At 43.5% G+C, this 20,096-nt stretch overlaps 1 protein-coding gene across 1 annotated transcript in view; it reads right to left on the bottom strand.

Annotated features, from left to right (window-relative positions):
- The window catches only part of Dnah2 (dynein axonemal heavy chain 2), a 104,066-nt gene that overhangs the window by 36,106 nt on the left and 47,864 nt on the right, over nt 1–20,096 (bottom strand). The window contains exons 29-50 of the mRNA XM_071603457.1: nt 19,822–20,039; nt 19,460–19,561; nt 18,964–19,089; nt 18,541–18,651; nt 18,012–18,200; nt 17,267–17,370; nt 16,982–17,171; nt 16,089–16,269; nt 15,211–15,338; nt 14,715–14,867; nt 14,312–14,437; nt 7,607–7,825; nt 7,292–7,409; nt 6,938–7,074; nt 6,237–6,374; nt 5,987–6,145; nt 3,851–4,003; nt 3,556–3,647; nt 3,032–3,230; nt 2,661–2,885; nt 1,463–1,567; nt 111–299 (exon numbers count right to left, since the gene is read on the bottom strand). Coding sequence (XP_071459558.1) covers nt 111–299; nt 1,463–1,567; nt 2,661–2,885; nt 3,032–3,230; nt 3,556–3,647; nt 3,851–4,003; nt 5,987–6,145; nt 6,237–6,374; nt 6,938–7,074; nt 7,292–7,409; nt 7,607–7,825; nt 14,312–14,437; nt 14,715–14,867; nt 15,211–15,338; nt 16,089–16,269; nt 16,982–17,171; nt 17,267–17,370; nt 18,012–18,200; nt 18,541–18,651; nt 18,964–19,089; nt 19,460–19,561; nt 19,822–20,039 — 3,362 coding nt within the window. The remainder of the gene's footprint in view (nt 1–110; nt 300–1,462; nt 1,568–2,660; nt 2,886–3,031; nt 3,231–3,555; nt 3,648–3,850; nt 4,004–5,986; nt 6,146–6,236; nt 6,375–6,937; nt 7,075–7,291; nt 7,410–7,606; nt 7,826–14,311; nt 14,438–14,714; nt 14,868–15,210; nt 15,339–16,088; nt 16,270–16,981; nt 17,172–17,266; nt 17,371–18,011; nt 18,201–18,540; nt 18,652–18,963; nt 19,090–19,459; nt 19,562–19,821; nt 20,040–20,096) is intronic.

The following is a 20,096-nucleotide window of genomic DNA, read 5'->3' on the forward strand; positions in this document are numbered from 1 at the left end:
TTTAGGAAGGGGTGGCTTTGAGTGTTCAGTTTACTATGAAGTTCCAAGGCTTATTTTGAGAAGACATGCCTACAAGGAGATAAAAGAGGCAAGATCAGACTCATGTTTACCTTGGAGATATCTCGAAGGTTAAAGAGGTAATGAATCTTGGCAGGTGTGGGCAGGAAGCGCTGTACCACCGTATTGTACACATCCAGGGTGGCCTCTGTCACCACGTTCCCAATGGGTTTCACCTCTTCCTCAAAGTCCTGAAGCTTCTGGTTGATCATGGTGCCAAATATACGGATGATCTGGGACTCCTAGAAAGAGACCTCAGACTCACTTTCCAAGGCTTCTGGCCTACGGCCAGGATTGGAGCAGAATGAGGCAGTGCATGGCTTGCCATACGGGCAGAATTTAAGGGGGCACCAAAACAAAACAGAACAACAACAACACAAAAAAAGTAAAAGGAAATTAGAAATTCTGAAATCAAGAGAAATGAATCTTGGGCTAAGGGTGTAGCTCAGTGGTAGAATGCTTGCCTAGCATGCACAGGGCCCTGGTTTGATCCCTAGCACCACAAAGAAAAAAGAGAGAGAAAGAGGAAATTTAGTACAATATTTAAAAATCAAAAATTATGCAAAATCTCCATGATGAATAAATACAAATCTTCTAAATAAAGGCTGGATCAGTATTATGGATTTCTCCTTTTGCCTTAGGCTTCACTATGGCTAAGCACTACACTGTGCTGATCTTGTATTTATATAAAATTTCAGTATCTTCCTCATGATTTTTTGGTATTGATTTTTAATGTTTTCACAAATATTGCTAGACATGGTAGCACACTCTTGTAATCCCAGCTTCTCAGAATGTTGAGGCAGGGGGATCACAAGTTCAAGGCCAGCCTAGGCAATGTAGTGAGACCCTGTTTCAAAATAAAAAATAAAAAAGGCTGGAGATGTAGCTTGGTGGTAGGAACCCTGGGGTCAATGCCCAGTACCAAACACACACACACACACACACACACACACACACACACACACCACTTTGCATTAAATGTCATTTCTCTTGAGGTAAGCCTTTTGTTTGTTTCGGTTTTGGTGCCCCTTAAATTCTGCACTGAGACGAGTGCCTCACCCACCTCATGCCTCACCCACCTCATGCCTCACCCTAATCCTGGCGCTGCTTTCAGCTCTCAGCTTTGCAGGATCTACCTTCCTAAGTCTATTTGGGCCCCCAGGCTTTCTCTGCCCATTGGGGCCACAAGGATCCATACTCCAGAGCCAGTAAGCCACACTCCATCCTATAGCTCTCCTGGCTCAGAAGACCAGCAAGGGCCCCACCTGCCTGTGTCACAGCTCCCTGAATGCAACTCTGCTCAGAGCTCCTTAGCCCTCTCCTTGATTTGCTCCCTCATTCTGTAGTACAGGGTCAGTTTTGTACTGTACAGTCCCCCTCGTGGCAGCTCCCACTATCGCCTCACTGTGGGGAAGGTCATGTTGATAATGTTGAAACGACTCTGAAGCCTTGGAGAGATGACAGTCCGTCCACCACCAGGAGGGCCCATGGCAGCCATCAGGAACATGTCCTATACAGCAAAGACAAGATTGGGCAGAGACAGGGGGAAGACAGGATGAGATGAGGCACAGAAATAGGGAGGATGCTTCAAAAGACTAGGACAGAGGATTTTAAATGTTCCCAACACACATGATAAATGTTTGAAGTGATGGATATGCCAATTTCCCTGATCTGATCATTACACATTGTATATAAATATCGAAATGTCACATTATATCCTATAAATATGTATAATTATATGTGTCAATTAAAACTTTTTAGCTGGGCATGGTGTCACATGCCTGTAATCCCAGCGGCTCAGGAGGCTGAGGCAGGAGGATCGCAAGTTCAAAGCAAGCCTCAGCAAAGGTAAGGCACTAAGCAACCCAGTGAGACCCTGTCTTTAAATATAATATAAAATAGGGCTGTGGATGTGGCTCAGTGGTTGAGTGACCCTGAGTTCAATCCCTAGTACTCCCCCCAAAAACAAACTTTTTAAATTTAAATAACCAAAAAGAAAAAATAGAATAGAGAGGATAAAAAAGGAGTGGAGAAGAAGATAGGAAATTGAGGGAAGAGGGACAGGGACAGAGTAAGGAGGGAGAAGTATGGAGTAATGTGGGCAGGAAAGATCCAGAGAAAGAAGAGGCTGGGGAAATTTTCTTTTAGAATTATTAAAATAACATATTTGCCTTTATTTCATCATTAAAATCAATGTACCCAAATTACAAAATTCAGGTAAGTAAAACATTTTCATTATGTCTTATAGATCTTATCTTTTTTTTTTTTTTTTTGGTTTTTAAACTGTATATGTTTACACACACATGTGGATGTGCATGTGTGGGTACTCTCAGAAACACATGAATATATTATTAGGCAGATTTTTAACCCTGAGTGCCAGGTGAATGGGCAACCCCCAAATCAGAACTGAATGGGTACTGTCCATTGATTAAAGAAAGAGAAACAAACAATATGCTCAGAATTTCATGGGAGAAAATGCAGGGTACCCCTGTGTAAGAAGGAATACAGGGTTAGAGGATTAGAGCCTGGGGTCCCAGGGGAGTGGAGACTGAGCCTGTCACAGGAGGGAACAAAGACCTGAGCACAATTTCTCAGATACTTACTCGAATGTACTTGATGGTCTGCTTGGAGCGATCATACCAGAAGCCATAGTCAATCCAGAGACGAATCAGCTCCAGGGGTGGCTGGGACCCAAAAGTGTCCTTAGCTGGCATATTTAGCTCATCCATAAAAGTTATCAAGCTTTTGCCCCCAAATGGCACATAGACACCCTTGGTTCGCTTCTCCACCCTGCTCTCAATGATGTTCTGCACGTTGTTGGATGTGGTCTGGTGGAAAGGCATAAAATGGGTGCTTGAATCCTCCAGGAGAAATATGGGGTCAGAGAGGAGTGTCAACCAGGCAATTGGATCCCAGGGGAAGGTAGAAGGCAGGGAGAGCTCAAGGAGCTGGTGGCCTGGGATCCCCAACACACCTGTGCAGACATGTTGACAATGAGCACCGTCCACTGGCTGGGGGGCAAGGACTGCAGAACAGTCTGGGCTATGGAGGTCTTTCCGGTCCCCACAGGACCCACCAGCAGAACAGGATTCTGGTTGGCCACCAAGGTGCTTACCAGGTAATTGTAACGAACAGTATCGACGGTGGGCACCATGATCTTATAGAAGGGGATGCTAGCCAAAGAAATGGGAACTATCTCAAGGATCATTCACTTCTTTGCAGCTCCCATTCCATTCTTCCCCCCAGTGTTTATCTTCCTCCAGTGTCACCATGGTCTGGTCACTAATCCTGCCTCCTGTAAAGCCTGGAGAGAGGCATCTTCCTTAAAGACCCCATCCCAAGTCCTCTAAATGCTGCTTCCTCTACTCAAGAGTCATCTCTCTCTGGCACACCTCTCCTTCTACGACTCACTGTTGCTTCTGGACCCCATCACTCTTGCAACATCTCCCACCAACTGCAGCCTGGGGTCCCTCTGCATCCCCCAGACCATGCTCTTACTTTGGAGCATAACGCCAACTCTTAGGGAGCTTATCTTCAAATGATGTCCAACTCCGTATCTTGGGGTTCACAAAATACTCGTACACTGTGTCCTAAGGAGGGCATGTGTGTCTGGTTACCAAAGCTTTCCTCCAGCCCTCCCCAGCCCAGAGACATGGCTCACAGAATGCTCAGGGGCTGAGGGAAATAGAGCTGGGTCCACCATCAGAAGATCAGGCAGAGTCTGAGGATCAGAAATGTTAGTGGGTTCGGTAAAAACGGGACAAATAGGACAGCTGGGTTTGAGGACACTGACCTTATTGGGAAAGGAGCCTTCAACTTCCCGAAGGTAACTGTCAATCTTTTTGCGGCCCTCCTCATCCACAGAGGCACACACAGACCAGATCATACTGAACACAAATGTCATCTCTACCATAGTCACATAGTATTCACTATCAGCTGGGTTCATCTGAGAGGAAGAAAATTAGAGGACACTCCTATAAGAGACGGAGGGATCATCATGAAGGCCTAGAGCCTTTCTCCATTCCTGGTTCTAGTTGGAAAACCACATATTGTCTTCCAAATGTGTGTATTAATCTACAACTACTGAAACATTTCAGACAAATCTCAAGCTCCCTGAAGCTGCCTGGAGCTTCCTCTGTGACAAGTCATAACAACACAACTGTCATCTGGCCATACCAGACCTGCACTGGAGAAGCACTCATGGGTGTTCAAGCAGACAGGCCCAGGGCTATGTGTGGTGACTTGTTTGCAATTGTAAAAATGTGGAGATACCCTAAACATTCACCAGGAAGGGAATGAAAAAATAAAACACAAGGTTCTATTGTGAAATAGTACATAGCAGTTAGAGCAATGAAATAAATCTACACATAGCAATACAGAACCCAAAAACATATTGTTGGTTTACCATGCATATTGTATAGAACATAATCCCCCCCCTTTTTTTTTTTGGTACCAGCGATTAAACTCGGGGGCCCTTAACCACTGAGCCACACCCTGGCCCTTTGTTTGTATTCTGTTTAGAGACAGGGTCATACTGAACTGAGTTGCTTAGCATCTTACTAAGTTGCTGAGGCTTGGCTTTGAACTCGTGATCCTCCTGCCTCAGCCTCCTGAGCCACTGGGATTATAGGCATGTGCCACCACGCCCAGCAACATAATCCATTTTTTAAATACTGCATTTTCTGTAGATACTATGGATTTGTATGTAACCAAATTATTTATTTATTTATTTATTTATTTGGGGGCACTGGGGATTGAACCTGAGCTACCTCCCCAGCAATTTTCATTTTTTGTTTTGAGACAGGATCCTGCTAAATTCACTGTTCTGGAACTTGCAATCTTCCTTCCTGCCTCAGCCTCCTGAGCTCCCAGGTTTACAGGCATGTGCCATTGGGCCTGGCTTGACAACAGGCTCTGAATGAAGATGTTTAAAATTACAGCTGTCCAAATACAGAATGCTGGATTTGGTTTCAGAATAATCTCCTACTCTCAAAATATGGGTGGGAAAGTATATTGAAAATCTGTGGTCTGCTGTGCTAAGCCAGAATCCTAATTCTATCCTTCCAGCTTGACCCCAATATGCAGTTGTCATCCCCCTCGGCTCCCCAGGAAGCTGCCCCTCTTCAGGCAGTTCTCCTTGACACCTGAATGCCATTAACACCATGTGATTTGTTTTCATCCCACACATTACCTTGCAAGTGCATCTACATATGTTAAATCTGTATTAACTGCACAAGGAATGACTCACACTGTTATAGATCTTAATTGTTGTTCATAATATATTTAGTTATCTGGCAATGTCCTTAAAAACAGTATGAACCATTTCTAGGTAGCAATTTAATCTCAACAGAAAATACCAAATTTTAGTCACTATTCCATAAATTCTAAACTGAGCAAAATTTTCCTTAAATATCAATTCATCTGAAATATTCTAGAACCCATCCCTTATCAGATTTAGCTGGGGGCTCCTTCTAGCCGAAATGGTATCCCAGGGCCCCACATGTACCAAGAATTAATATATTTATAGCTTGAAAGGATGGAGAAATGAGAAGTTGAATGAACTATCCTCAGCTCCCAGAATATTGGTGAGAAATAACAGTGAGACACCATTGTGTGTTATAATTTACTGTTCAAGTGTGTTGCTTGAGATGGAACCCAGGGTCTTATGCATGTTCTTCCATTGATCTGCATCCTCAGCCCTTGCTATATGCAATTTAGAATCTCTAATCTGAGCTTCCAGGTCACCTTGTACACACACACACACACACACACACACACGCACAAACAGCCCCCCTTCCTCCACAGTCATCCCTGAGGCCTCCCCTTGGAGTCTCTGTTCCACTCAAGCCTGGTGCTCAAACTGAAGCTATCCCCATGAGGTTGTGAGCCCTTTCTCCTGCCCCTGCCCTGGCCTGGGTCCACCCCTTACCCCATTCTCTGATGCGGTCAGGGCTGAGTACAGCTTGCAGAGGGAGATGATGCCACTGTACTCCGGCACAGGCACCAGCTCGTTGCAATTATCCTTCTTAAAGGCCAGTATCTTGTTGATGAACTTTTCAAACATGCGTTGAAGTGGCTCTACCTCAGTCTGGAGGTGAATAAGAAGGGATCTTTATTTATTTGTTCTTATGTCTGGTAGGTTGCCCTGGTCACTTTCTCTCTCCTCAGTTCCCTTATACCTTTGGCCTCTTCTCTAGCCATGACTGAACATAGGGCTTCCAGCCCAGGTCAACATAGTCAGTGTAGACCATCCCACAGCGAGAGACAGTTGCCGGAGAGGCCACTGCCAAGTTCTCCACTTCAAACAGGAGAGACACCTAAGGGTATATATATTTTGGTCAGAACCCCATTTTCCTCTGACTCCCCATTAGTAGTAAAAAAACAACAACAACACCCCAGAACCCTGATTCCCAAAACGTGTCTCTACTAAAGTATGGCAAGAAGAATAAAGACCTGAGGTTCATAAGTGATTTGCTTTAAAAAAAAAAAAATAGAGGTTATTCCAGGTTATCCTAGGAAAAATCACTCTGGCTTGCATTGTGGGAAAGGGCGGGCGTGGCAGCCCATGAACTTATAGCTGAGGTGCACGACAAACACCATGCCTTATAGGCTAAGGAGGGTCAAAGTCTATACACTGCTTCCCACCCTCCTTGGTAGGCCTTAGGCACACCAGAACAACACTCCATCACTGACCTGCACCCCAGCCTAGGTAAAGCATTTTTTTCTTTATCACAGTTTTCCCTGAATCCAGACATCCTCCTCCCCAGCTATACCCTATGGAATTCACTCTTCTCTTAGGATTCTGGTCTCCTCCCACCCCCTCCTCCTCATGCCCTCCACTGTCTCCTGGGCAGGGCCTAGGCAGGAACACATCCCCTACCTGCTCAGGCATTGCAATACGCTCTCCATTAATGAGGGTCAACACTTTGTTGTCATCCATGACGGAGTTCATGCTTTCAATCCACAATGTGTCCACAGGGCCATCGAAAAGTATCCACTTCTCATCAGGTTTCTCGTCTTAGTAGCAGGTGGATGATGAGGACTGACCCAGGAGCCTCCTCCCCTTGCTCTCCCACCTCCCTCAGGCTCCTCTGAGAGCCAAGCCCTTGTGCTTCCTTGTTCTTCAACATTCCCCCATACTTCTCTCCCCCAATGGAACCTCCTATCCCCACACTCCCCACTCCTTTAGGAGATCCAGGCATCTGATCTCCCCACCCCACAATCCTTTGGATACCTGCACATGCTGCCCGCATGACGCTGGACAAGATGCCATCTGTCCATTCATTAGTGCTGAGGTCATATTCCCCATACAGCTCCCCTAGGGACAATGCCTTGGGGTTCAAAGGGAACTCCTGAAAGTGACACCACAAAGGATTTTTGAGCTGCTGGTAGATAAAACTCTCAAGATCCCCCTTTATATCCAGCTCCCCTCTTAGGTACCTGTGTTTGTTACTTCTCTCTCTCAGGCCTCCCAGGCCTCCCTGGCCCCCGGCATGGCCCTCCCTGATACCTGAGCTTTCTCACCCCCAAGATGAACTCAAATGCATACTCTAACAATGTTGAAGTTGGGTTCTCCAGCACGGCACAGGGAGGACAAGGAAGCCTGCAGGATTCGCCAGGAGGTAGTCTTGCCGCTGCCCGTGCCGCCCACAATCATGGTGGAGTGGCGGGAGTTCTTGGTTTCATACAACTGGAAAACCTTAGTGAGGGTGAATGGCGTGATCTGCAGGCCCATCTCCCGAATCTCCTGTTCGATAGCCTCTTGCAGCTGAGGGAAGGGAAAATACAGGAAGTGGAATAAAAAGGACAGGGCCTCCAATGGACTTTCAAATTCCCTCAATTCCTGGGAGGATATGTTCAAACTATTAAAAGTGGCACTAGAGCTTTGCACTCTGGCCATTGTTCATTCAGAGTAAAGACACTGGGCTCTGGAGTCAGCCAGCCTGGTTCCTCAGCTTTCAGTTATGTGGTCCCGAATGATTTACTTCTCTGAACCTCACTTTCCTCGGGTGCACAATGTCTGACACATAGCTCTACACATTTTTTCTATTATAATTCAACACATATTTAGTAAGTCTCTACAGTATGTCCCGAGCACTGTGCTGGGTGCTAGGGATATGGCTGGAAACAAAATAGAGTTTAACTTACAGCAGAGCTCACAGCATGATAGGAAACCTTAATCAGCTTTTGTTTGTTAGTTTGCGGTGCTGAGGAATAAACCAAAGGCCTTGTGCATGCTGGGAAAGCACTCTACCATGGAGCTACATCCCCGGCCCTGATTTATTTTAAAAACCTAAGTTAAGAAGTAATGCTTATAGAACTGTGACCCATATGAATCAGTCCCAGAATAGTATAACACTGTTAAACACAGTTCATGCAACCAACTGATTTCAAACAGGTGCACGATCTTTACTTAGATTTCTCTGTGTGTGTGTGTGTGTGTGTATGTGTGTGTATGCTGGATTTGAACCTAGGGGTGCTTTACCACTGAGCCACATCCCCAGCCCTTTAAAAACTTTTTATTTTTATTTTGAGACAAGATCTTGCTAAGTTGCTTAGAGCCTTACTATGTTGCTGATACTTGCCTCAGACTTGCCATCCTCCTACCTCAGCCTCCCAAGTTGCTGGGATTATTGGTATATGCCACTGCACCCGGCTTTATTTATAAATCTTAAAGATCACTAACAGGCCACACTAATAGTACTTCCTTCAACTATCTGAGAATTAGTTTTATTGGTATATTTATATGTGTGTGTGTTTAGTCCATACTGAAAGTGTAATGATACATTTTCTATTTATCCTCTAATTCCTTCTTTGACCCAGGAGTTATTTTGGATTGTATTACCTAATTTCCAAATATCTGGGCTTTTTCTATTCTATTACTGATTTCTAATTTAACTCTATTGTGGTCAGAGATCATCCTCTGTATATTTTCAAACATTTGAAATTTATGAGACTTAATGCTTTAATAAACCAGCATATGGTAATTATGGCCAACTGTTCATGTATACTTGAGAAGAATGTGTATCTGCAATTGTTAGATACAATGTTCTATGTGTGTCAGGTCAAAATCTGTTAAAAAGTATTCAAATTTATATCTTTGTGGAATTTTTTACCTGTTTTATCAATTTCTAAAATGAACATGTCCAGATTTTCCACAAGGGTTATGAATTTATCTATTTCTCCTTTTAGCTCTGTCAATTTTGTTTTATGAATTGTGTAGCTATATTTAAGGGCATACAAATGTATCACTGTTATATCTTTTTGTGTATTGGTCCTTTTACCATTATGCAATGTTCCCCTTTACCTTTTGTGACAGGATTATACCTAGCAGTGCTCTACCACTAAGCTACATCCCCAGCCCTCTCCATTTTATTTTCTTTTCTTAAATATTTATTTTTTTAGTTGTAGTTGGAAACAATACTTTTATTTATTTATCTTTATGTGGTGCTGAGGATCGAACCCAGGGCCTCGCACATGCTAGGTTAGCGCTCTACCGCTGAACCACAACCCCAGCCCTCCATTTTACTTTGAGACAGGATCTCACTAAGTTGCCCAAGCTGGCCTTCAACTTGTCATCCTCTTACCTCAGCCTCTGGATTGCTGGGATTACAGGTGCATGCCACCATACCCAGCTCCCCTTTATCTTTAATACTGCTTTTCTCATTAAAGTCTGCTTTGCCTAGTATTAGTAGAGTTGCTATTGTGATCAGAAAATATGGCCTGAATAAATTCTTTTAAAATATTTGAGGCAGATTTGTGACCTTTATTTGGCCTAATATTCTATGTATGCTTGAAAAAAAAAGACTATTCTTCAATTAGTAAGTGAAATTTATATAGATATCAATTAAATCAAGATTCTTAATTGTTCAAATCTTCTATGACCTAAATGATTTTCAATCTGTTTGACCTATGAGTTACTAAGATGTTACAAAATCCACTATGACGATAAATTTGTTTATTTCTTCTTGTAATTCTGCAACTTGTTTTGAGTCTATTTTATTAGGTGCATTCAAATTAGAATTGCCATGTCTTCCTGGTGAATTGTACCTTTTGTGATTATGTAGGGACCCTCTATTTCCAGTAATGCTTTTTGCCTTAAAGTCTCTGTTGTCTGATACCTAGCCTAGCTTTCTTTTGATTAGTATTTACATATCTTTTTCTATTTTTTTTCACTCTTAACCCTTTGTCCTTAGGTTTTAGGTATGCCTCTTGTAAACAGTACCAAGTATTGTTGTAACAATGTGTACCACTCAAGGTGTGATTAACTTTTCCATTCTTATACAAAATTTTCCCCCAGTAGGGGGGCTAATAGTTGCTATGTTTTTCATTTGCTTGGTTTTTAATACACTTCTCTACCTCAGCTCCAAATTTGTGCCAACTGACTAAATTTCTCAAAATTATTTGTTGCCAGGTATGGTGGCAACCTGTAAACCCAGCGGTTTGGAATGCTGAGACAGGAGGATTGCGAGTTCAAAGCCAGCCTCATCAAAAAGTGAGGTGCTAAGCAACTCAGTGAGGCCCTGTCTCTAAATAAAATACAAAATAGGGCTGGGGATGTGGCTCAGTGGACAAGTGCCCCTGAGTTCAATTCCCAGCCAAAAAAAAAAAAAAATTATTTGTCACGTCAGGTATTATTATTATTACTATTATTGGTGGCACTGGATATTGAACCCAGGGACATTCTAGGTCTGAGTTATATGCCCCACCTTTTTAAATTTTAGAGACAGAGTCTCACTAGATTGCCTAGGCTGGCCTTAAACGTGATTCTCATGTCTTAGCCTCCCAAGTCACTGGGATTATAGTTGTGTGCCACTGTGCCTGGCTCAATTTTTTCTTTTTGAAGAATCTCTCCTTCAGATTTGCTCCACTCTGTATTGGTTTATCTCTCTGCCCTGTGCATGCTGCCACCTGTGATCTCCATTCACCACCATGGCCAGCATCACTTCAGCCTCTCTTGCACTGAATCTTCTGTTTCTCCTTTGCTCTATTTCTCCTTCCATGGTATACTTCTGCATTTTAGCACAACATGTTCCCTAGTAGCTGCCTGAGAAAGGAGATATCAGAGGGGATATCTTCTTTGTTTCCTTTGTTGTTGTTTTGAGAGTCAGCATGTCTGAAAATGTTTCTGATCTTGCCTCATATCTGACAGGTTGGGTAGATACAGAATTTAAGGTGGGGAATCATTTTCTTTTTCTTTCTTTTTTTGGTATCACCAGTTCATATATATATATATATATATATATATATATATATATATATATTTTTTTTTTTTTTTTTTTTTTTTTTTTTTTTTGAGACAGGGCCTCACTGAGGGCCTCCTAAATTCCTGAGGCTGGCTTTGAACTTTCAATCCTCCTGGCTTAACCTCCCAAGCCTCTGGGTTTACAAGTGTGCGCCACCACACCTGGCTGGAAATAATTTTTCTCCACAATTTTGAAGATTGTGCCATTGATTGTTTATAAGTTTAATATTGCTATTGAGAAGTCTAGCATTCTGATTATTTATTTATTTAGGACTGAGATTGCACCCTAAGGTGCTTTACCACTGAGCCACATCCCCAATCCTTTTTATTTTTTGAGACAGGGTCTCTCTATGTTGCTTAGGGCCTCACTAAATTGCTGAGACTAGCCTCAAACTTATAGATGTGTCCTACCATACCAGGCCTAGTCTTCTGATTTTTTACCTTTGGAATATATCTTTTCTTTTTGCCCTCTTTGGAACCTGTACTTGTCCTAGTGTTTTGAAATTTCGCATTGATGGGCTTTCATAAGAATATATTCTTGTTCATCATGTCACACATTTATGGACATTTTCATTTTGGAAACTTCTGTCCTTCAGCTCTTGAGAGTCTTCTTGAATTATTTCATTATTATCTCACCCCCAATATTTCCTTTGCTCTTATTTTTGTAACCCTTTATTTGGATAGTCTTTCCTAGATTTGCTTTTGAATCTTCTCTCCTTCCCCTTTCTCTGCTCTATTCTCTGGAATAGTGCCTTTTAGGGTTTATTATTATTATTATTATGTATTTTAATTAGGTATAAATGACAGCAAAATGCATTTTGACTCATTGTACACAACTGCAGCACAACGTTTCATTTCTCTGGCTGTACATGATGCAGCGTCGCACCATATGTGCAGTCAAACATGTACCTAGGGTAATGATGTCCATCTCATGGAATAGTGCCCTTTAAATAACATTTCACTAGCATTTCACTCTCTGAGAATATTAATGGTAGTTTCTGCTTGTTTGCTTATTGCTTTTTTGTTGGTTTTGGAAAGGGTCTGGCCATATTGCCCAGGCTAGGCTTGAACGCCTCAAGTGATCCTCCCATCTCAGCCAACTCCCAACCTACAGAGGCACCTAATTTCACAAATGCTGAGCCTTCTGAAGATTGCCTTTCAATTTTCCCCAGTTTTATCAGGCTTGCTAAGTAAGCCACAATTTACCCATTTGCTTCCTACATCTGACATTTAGTTGTTACCTCCTCTCTCATTCTCCCCATCCCTTTATGTGTATGACTTACAAACTTCTTTAGTGTAGCTGTAGTGTGTTTTAATCTACTTTCATTACCTGTAAGTCCTTTATTTTTTTAATATATTTATTTTGTTTATTTAGTTTTATGTGGTGCTGGGGATCGAACCCAGGGCCTCACATATGCTAGGCAAGCAAGCACTCTACCCCTGAGCTAGAGCCCCAGCCCTGGAAGTCCTATCTTTCTATTGTGATTTTTTTGTGCTGCTTCTTTAATAATCTTATTTTTAATTTCTAGAAATACTATTGGTTCTTTTTCAAATCTACTTATTTACAAGTCTCTTGTTCCTGGTTCATAGTTTCAAGATTCTCTTTTATTTCTTTAAACATTAAACACAGATTTTTTTGAAAAAATTCTGTATCTTTTTGTTTCAATACCTGAAGTCTTCATGGATCTGATTCTGCTTGTTTCTCAAGCTTCCATTTATGGTATTTTGCTTTATGATGTGTGTTTTGTGATTTTTTACCACAAGTTGCCCATTTTCTTGGGCTTTTATCTGTGGAAATTCCTTTAGGCCTAAGTTAATGTTTCATTCCTCCAGAAACAATTTGCTTTTACTTCTGCCAGTCACCTGAGGGCACCAACAACCTAGAACTACTTAAAATTAAAAATTCAAGCTTGAGTGGGGTACAGTGAAACACCCCTATAATCTCAGTGACTCAGAAGGTTGAGCAGAAGGATCACAAGTTTAAGGCTCACCTCAGCAACCTGTCGAGATGTTATCTCAAAATAAAAAGGTGGTAAAGTGCCCCTAGGTTCAATCCCTAGTACCAAAAAAACCAAACCAAAACAAAATTTGAATTTTTTTGGCATACAGTCAAATAAATTATGACCATAAACCATGTGAGGGGTTATCTTGTGGCTAAGATATCTCAAAGGAGATTTTTGCCCCTTCCTTCCATCATCAGAGCTCAGACAGGCAAGTTTCTTTTCCATATACATCTTTTCTAATTGGTAGTTGTCTCATTTTTCCATTTATTGGGGTATTATTCTTTGTGGCCTGAGGTTTATGCAGCACTGGGCTTTTTGTTATACCTCCAAACTTGGGCTGCTTTTTCTCCTATCCCCAGTGCTTTAGAATTCACAGAAATTTCCAGGGAAAAGTCATCTTTAGAACCCATTTACCGTCCCTCCCAGGCCTTTTACCCGCCCCCCCCCCCCCGACAGGACCCCCTGAAATTTTTGCCAGTTAAACAACGCATTTAAAAAAAAACGGTGTATTTTTTCTGTTTTTATTCAGCATTTTGGTGGTTTCAACTGGAAGGACCATTCAGGGTAGCTAGACTATTGTAACACTGGAGAAGAAAGTTTGTATCCTTTCTAAAATTCCTTTTTCTTTCCTCCACTCCATGTTTCCCTCATATCAAACAGCTCTCCACAGTTACTCCTCAAAACCCCCAGATGAAGACCGAAGGAGAGACAGGGGAGGGCTAGTGGATATTGAGAAAATGAAAAGGCCAATGGATTCAAGTTTCCAATGAAATCAAAGAAGTGTGTCATGGAAGTAACCTGAATGGGTAAATCAGGGGGTAGGGAGTTGTAGTCATAGAGGAGAATATGTGATAGTCTATATCATATCATACATAAGGAAACCTAAGGAGAGGTCCACTATCTTACTCAAAGTCACAGTAGTAAAAGACAGAACAAGGCCTGGAAGCCAGGTTCTCTGTTTCCAGGATTCACATATGAAGCTAAGAGAGTGTTAAGGCATACATACCTTGCCATAGTCAATGACTGGCAGTTCAATGTTGGGGAAAAGATCTTGCACAATAGCATTGAACAGTGGAACATCAACTGATGTAAGCTTGGCAATATTCATATCTCTCATTGAGAGTAGCAGAACCTGGATGGGAAAAGACAGAGACTCAGCCATGAGGAGAGAGTTCCTAGGTTCTTATGAGGCCTTTCTCCAAAGGGCTCAGGGGTGGAGACCAAGAACAGTGGATATACCAGAGTAAGTCCTTAGCAATACAACAGGTAAAACTCAAGCAACACAGGGTTTAAGGCATGAGGGTGGGAACCTCAATCAGGGGCAAGAAAGGGTCTGAAAAACATTAGTGAAGGCACACAGGACCAGTGGCAATAGAAGTTAAGGTCCAAGGGCCATGTCCTTGATGTACCTCTTCATCAGTCATTTCTGGCCTTAGGCGACGCTTCTTGCCAGCATAGCGTAGGAGGGAGGTGAGGGCCCGGAGGCCAAAGTCATAGTGATCCTGTCTGGAGAGCTGCTGCACAGCCAGTGAGTAGAGCGTGTACACCTTCTTGGCCAGAACCTGAGAACCAAACAGAGGAGGAAACAACCCATCCCCCCCAAAACCCCCTTCTTCATCTAAGGATAATTACAGATACCAGAAGCTGGGTCAAAGACTTGAAGCACCTGGGAGGTGTTCTGTGGACAGTTCTGATGGGAAGATCTGGTGAACTGTCCTATTATTAGTTAGTGACATGGTGGAAGGCAGACCTCCCTCCTCTGAATTCTTCTGCCTTCATCCTACTGATAATGGTCTAGTTCCTTGTAGGATAAGTTGATTGTGAGACCTTCGGGGGGTTCCTCTGTTCAGGGGATAATTATGGAAGGGAAATAAAATAACTGGAATAAAGGGATTCTAGAGATACCTTGCAGTTTCCAAAGCCCTCTCCAAAAAGAATGATTTCCGCAATAAGTACAGAATCAGGCACCACCATGGCAATTGGACGAAACATGGACTTAAGATTTTCAGGAAGCTCTGTGCGACCAGCATAACCTGGAAAACAACTCCATTTATTTAGAATCCCTGCATTTCCTTATTTTGACTTGCTTCCCAAAACCCACTTCCCTATCAATTCCATTTTGCCCAACCCTAGCTCTATCCTTAACTTTCTCTCCAAGTCCAACTCTAAGATTACAGCCCTGAATCTTCCCATTGTACTGTGACCTTCTTTCCTCTCTGTCCTTTCCTTACTTCCTGCATGGGCCTGTTTCAAATTGAAATTACAGGGCTGCTTATTTCCCATCTCTCCAAGTTCTACATAGTTCAACATCAGTCCTGATAGAAATCACAGCTGTTTCTCTCATTCTTCTCAGGACCTCAACTCTTTCTATGTTCTCTCCTACACCTTCCCCTAGAGCTATGGGAAGACTCCAGGCCTAGCACTTTAGGAGATTCTGCTTCCTACACAAGGGACAGCTGGTAGACCAGAACTCTGGGAGTTAGCCCAATGGGAGAAGATAGCTAAGACTAAGGTTACATATAGACACATAAGTGGTTATTGATCCCTTTAGAGAGATTGTGTTCCTTCTTCTAGAAAATTGCATGCATATCTTTCTCTTGCCCTTTGTAGTCTTTAGCCTGGCAAGCACTCTAGCACCAAGCTGCATCCCCAGTTTCACTCTCTGTTATCTTTAGCCAGATTTTCCCTTGGAAGGGGGAAACAAGAGGTGCAGTTATTTGCCCTGGACAAGCACAGCTCTCCAGTCACATTCCCAGAAGTCCCATCCACTCCCTTATACCTACCAGGATTCATGGTAATAAAGATTCCACACGACCACACTAGATTTATTTCAAAGCCTTCAAAATGGAAACGAGTGAGGTTGGCAGCCAAAGCAGTTAGGATGGACAGGATCTGCTGGGCCACCACAGACAGTACCTCGATGTTGATGCGGTTAAACTCATCAAAGCAGCCCCAGGCTCCAGACTATAGAGGGAGGGAGGCAAAGTCACTGGGAGCAAGAAAATTTCCCCAAGATACTAGAAAGCACAGCTACCATACTCTTCCTTAAAATGTTCAGTAGGTGAGGTGGCTCCAAAATTGGAGATGCCAGAGGGCACCAGAGTAGCACTATCATGGCTTCTGGACAGAGATTTCCATCCAACAGGACAGGCTGGGTTGCAAAGAGACTGGGGCAGGGAATTTGTGTGTACTGAGTTCTACTGTGTGCCAGACAGTTTGATTTTTTTTTGGCAGGGGGTGGGGAGGGTGGGGAAGGATTGGGGGGGGGGCAGGTACTGGGGATAGAACTCAAGGGCATTCAACCACTGAACCACATCCCCAGCCCTATTTTGAACTTTATTTAGAGACAGGGTCTCAGTTGCTTAGCACCTCACTGTTGCTGAGGCTGGCTTTGAACTCACAATCCTTCTGCCTCAGCCTCTCGAGCCACTGGGATTATAGGCATGCACCACCACACCCAGCTATCTGTGTATGATCTTGTTTAATCTTTATATAATCTTTTGATTTTGTAAACAAGCAACATGAAATTCAGGGAGATACAAGGGCTTCTCAAATTTTTAGCATTATCTCAGGTTACACAATGATGGAAGCTATGAAACACTGAACCAGAATTGGATTTCAGTTGATTTTCTGATACTAAAAGATGTAGAAGGGACAGGTTAATCAGGATGCTGACCTGGGCCAGGCCTGAGTACATTCGGCCCATGGATTTATAATCCAGGCCCTCCGAGCAGTTGACCACAATGACATAATAGCCAAGGGCCTTTCCCAGGTCCTTGACAGTCTCTGTCTTCCCAGTTCCTGCTGGGCCTTTGGGGGAGCCCCCTCGATGAAGGTGCAATGCCGTGGTCAGGGTCATGTAACACCTGGGAATTGAGGACAGGACTTGGTAAGACTCCTAAAAGTCTCTCTCAACTCCTCACCCCAACCCCAACCACCTCCTTCCTCCCTGAGAGCAGACCTGTCTGTCAGAGGGGTGATGACCAGCCGGCCAGAGTTACCCAGGTACTCATAACCATACTGAAACTGTGTGTTGGTCTGGCGGATCATACAATCATCAAGATCCTGGGGAAAGAGGTCAGAACAAGATGGAAATTGTCTGGTAGGAAGAGGGAGAGCTGTGGTAATGGATCCCAGAGGGAAGGGGGTTGCAAATAGATTAGGATTTCCACTTTAGAGCTAGAAGGAGGGAATGGTTTATTATTGTTATTATTACTACTACTACTAGGGATTGAACCCAAAGGTGTTTAAGAACTGAGCCACATTCCCAGCCCTTTTTATGTTTTTTTGTTTTGTTTTTGTTTTTAATTTGAGACAGGGTCTTACTAAGTTGCTCAAGGCCTTGCTAAGTGGCTGAAGCTGGCTTTGAATTCTTGCCTCAGCCTCCCAACTTGCTGGGATTACAGGTGTGCGCCACCATGCCCAGTGTAGGAGGGAATGGTTTATTATCAACATGGAAAATGGGCTTCAGATTGCATGTCCACCCTGATCCATGGCAGCAGCTAAGTCCCAATCAAGCAATGCCTGTTGTGAGCACTGCCTAGAACAATTTTTTACCCCTCCTGAATTAAGAGGTGAAACACTATTAAGAACTGGAGTAGGGTATTATGAGAGGGCTAAGGGTTGGGTTAGATTGTTATTGCATTTAGGAAACATGATTTTAATTCTGGGAATAAGATCAGTTTTAGGGTAAGAGAGTAGGATACCTTCTCCCAGTAGAATCGAAGTTGGCTGAGCCAGTCAAAGGCATTGACATCCATGAGGCCACTTTTATAAAGCTTCTCTAATACATCCCGGGCATGAACTTCTATCGTCACCAGAGCCACAATTTTAAGCCGCATGATCTTGGTCAAGTTCCCCCTGATGGCTTCTGAATATTTATTTAGTATTGACACCTGTAGAATGAGGCAGCAGGGCAGAACAGACACAGCAAGGCTCCCAAGCCAAATTGCACCTTATCCCAATTTAACACTTCAACCCCAAAGCTGATTCCATCCACACCTAACAGCCACATGGGAAAATCAAATTCTGCTCCACACCAAACTCTCCTCACTGGAATTCTGTCACAAAGTACCCTCATTCTAGCCCTTTTGCACCAGCGGCTTCTCCTCCTCCTCCTCCTCCTCCCCTTCCTCCTCCTCCTCCTTCTTTTTTTTCTAATTTTCTCTCTAGCTAATCACCTCCCTCCCAGCAATTCCTACTCCAGGCCTATCCCATACTTGAAGAGCTTCCTACCTGTTTCTTCTTCATGACCTTGAGGATTTTCTTATCTCCCCGATCCTTAGCTGTCAACAGGCACTTGGTGACATCTGCTGTCCACTGGATCTGACTGGCGGTGATCACCATCTGAGCAGGTGCAGAAGCCAATTCTAAGGCCCTGCTCTTGGTCACCCACACAGCACAGCTCCTAAGTTCCAGCCTTTTGGGGGAGTAGAAGCTTCCTGAACCAGGTTCTCATTGTGCCTATTCTGCTCTAAAGGATGGGGCATGTATGTGCCTCAGGTCAGGAGCTATAGGTCCAGCATGTAGGATACACACCCGCAGCCCACAAAGTGGGGCAAGAAACCTTTCTTTGTTTTGCGCATCTCTAGAATCTGTTTATCCACTTGCTTGTGACCTCCATCTTCTTGTTCCCCATTTTTGTTGAAAACAGCTTACCTGTCCAGCCCATTCCTTCACCCATTTGTCCCTTTTATTGAGGAACTTCCTGAGGGCCATGCGGCAGCTCCGGAGAAGATCCCGCAGGGTCACCCTCATGGTCCGTTCCACATCACCAAGCCAAGACTGGAGAGAGGTGGAAGAACAGGATGGTGTGGCTTCAGGGTCAGAGGCAAGACTCCCCAAAGGGAAGGTACTTGGGAAAAAGCACTCCAGGGCTTAGGAACTAGGAGGAAAGCAAGACCTGAACAACATCTGGCTTAGGTCACCAAGAGAAATGGAGGCCAGGGGTGCAGAGTATCTGATTTTCAAGAGGAAATTTAAGTTCAAGGCAGAGGTTATGGTTGACAGAAATGGTGGGTGGGAGGGGAACAGGTCACTGAAAAAGCAACTAGCATTCATCTCTTCATGGAGATGTTCTCACCTTGTAGAACCAAGCAGACTTTCTAACAGGAAAAAGAATCAACTTGGTTCTTAGACCCTCATCACCACTCACCTCCACAGGACCATCTAAGAGTACTGAGTGGAGGAAATCAACATATTCGCCATCACCTGAGAACATTCCCACAGCTTCCCATTTGCCGCCGGACCCCCAAATCTGTAGAAAAGAGAAGTTCTTAATAGACTGGCCTGCCCAAGTTTGATATCTGCCTAGAAGTATTTGGGCCTTTTGAGGGTAATTTCTTCTTCTCACCCCTCCTGTCAACATTACCAATTCTAAAAAGTTCGGCACTGTGACAATCTAGAATCATTAACATCACTCCTGTTGGGAGGGCATGGTCCCCTCCAAAACCTTGGACACCTTGACATCACCATCCCTTCCCTGCCCTCCATCCCATCATGGCCACCTCTACTGACCTTCTGGATTTTCAGCAATTTGATATTGTCAAAGCATTTTTTGAGATGTGGTTGCACTGCCTCTGGGTTGCGAGACTGGCCCAGAATCTCCAGTAGGTCATCATTGGATAAGAAGTAGAAGCGGGGAAAAATATGGCGCTTGGTCTCTAAATACATATCCAGAGACTTCTGAATGTCCTCCAAGATTGTATGCATTTCTATCAATTTGTCCAGGAGCCCTGGGAAGAAGAGCAGTGAATGACATTTGGTGGTCTTTTTACCATTGTCCTGAGTAG

This window comes from Marmota flaviventris, chromosome 17 (assembly GCF_047511675.1).
Source record: "Marmota flaviventris isolate mMarFla1 chromosome 17, mMarFla1.hap1, whole genome shotgun sequence".
NCBI lineage: Eukaryota > Metazoa > Chordata > Mammalia > Rodentia > Sciuridae > Marmota > Marmota flaviventris.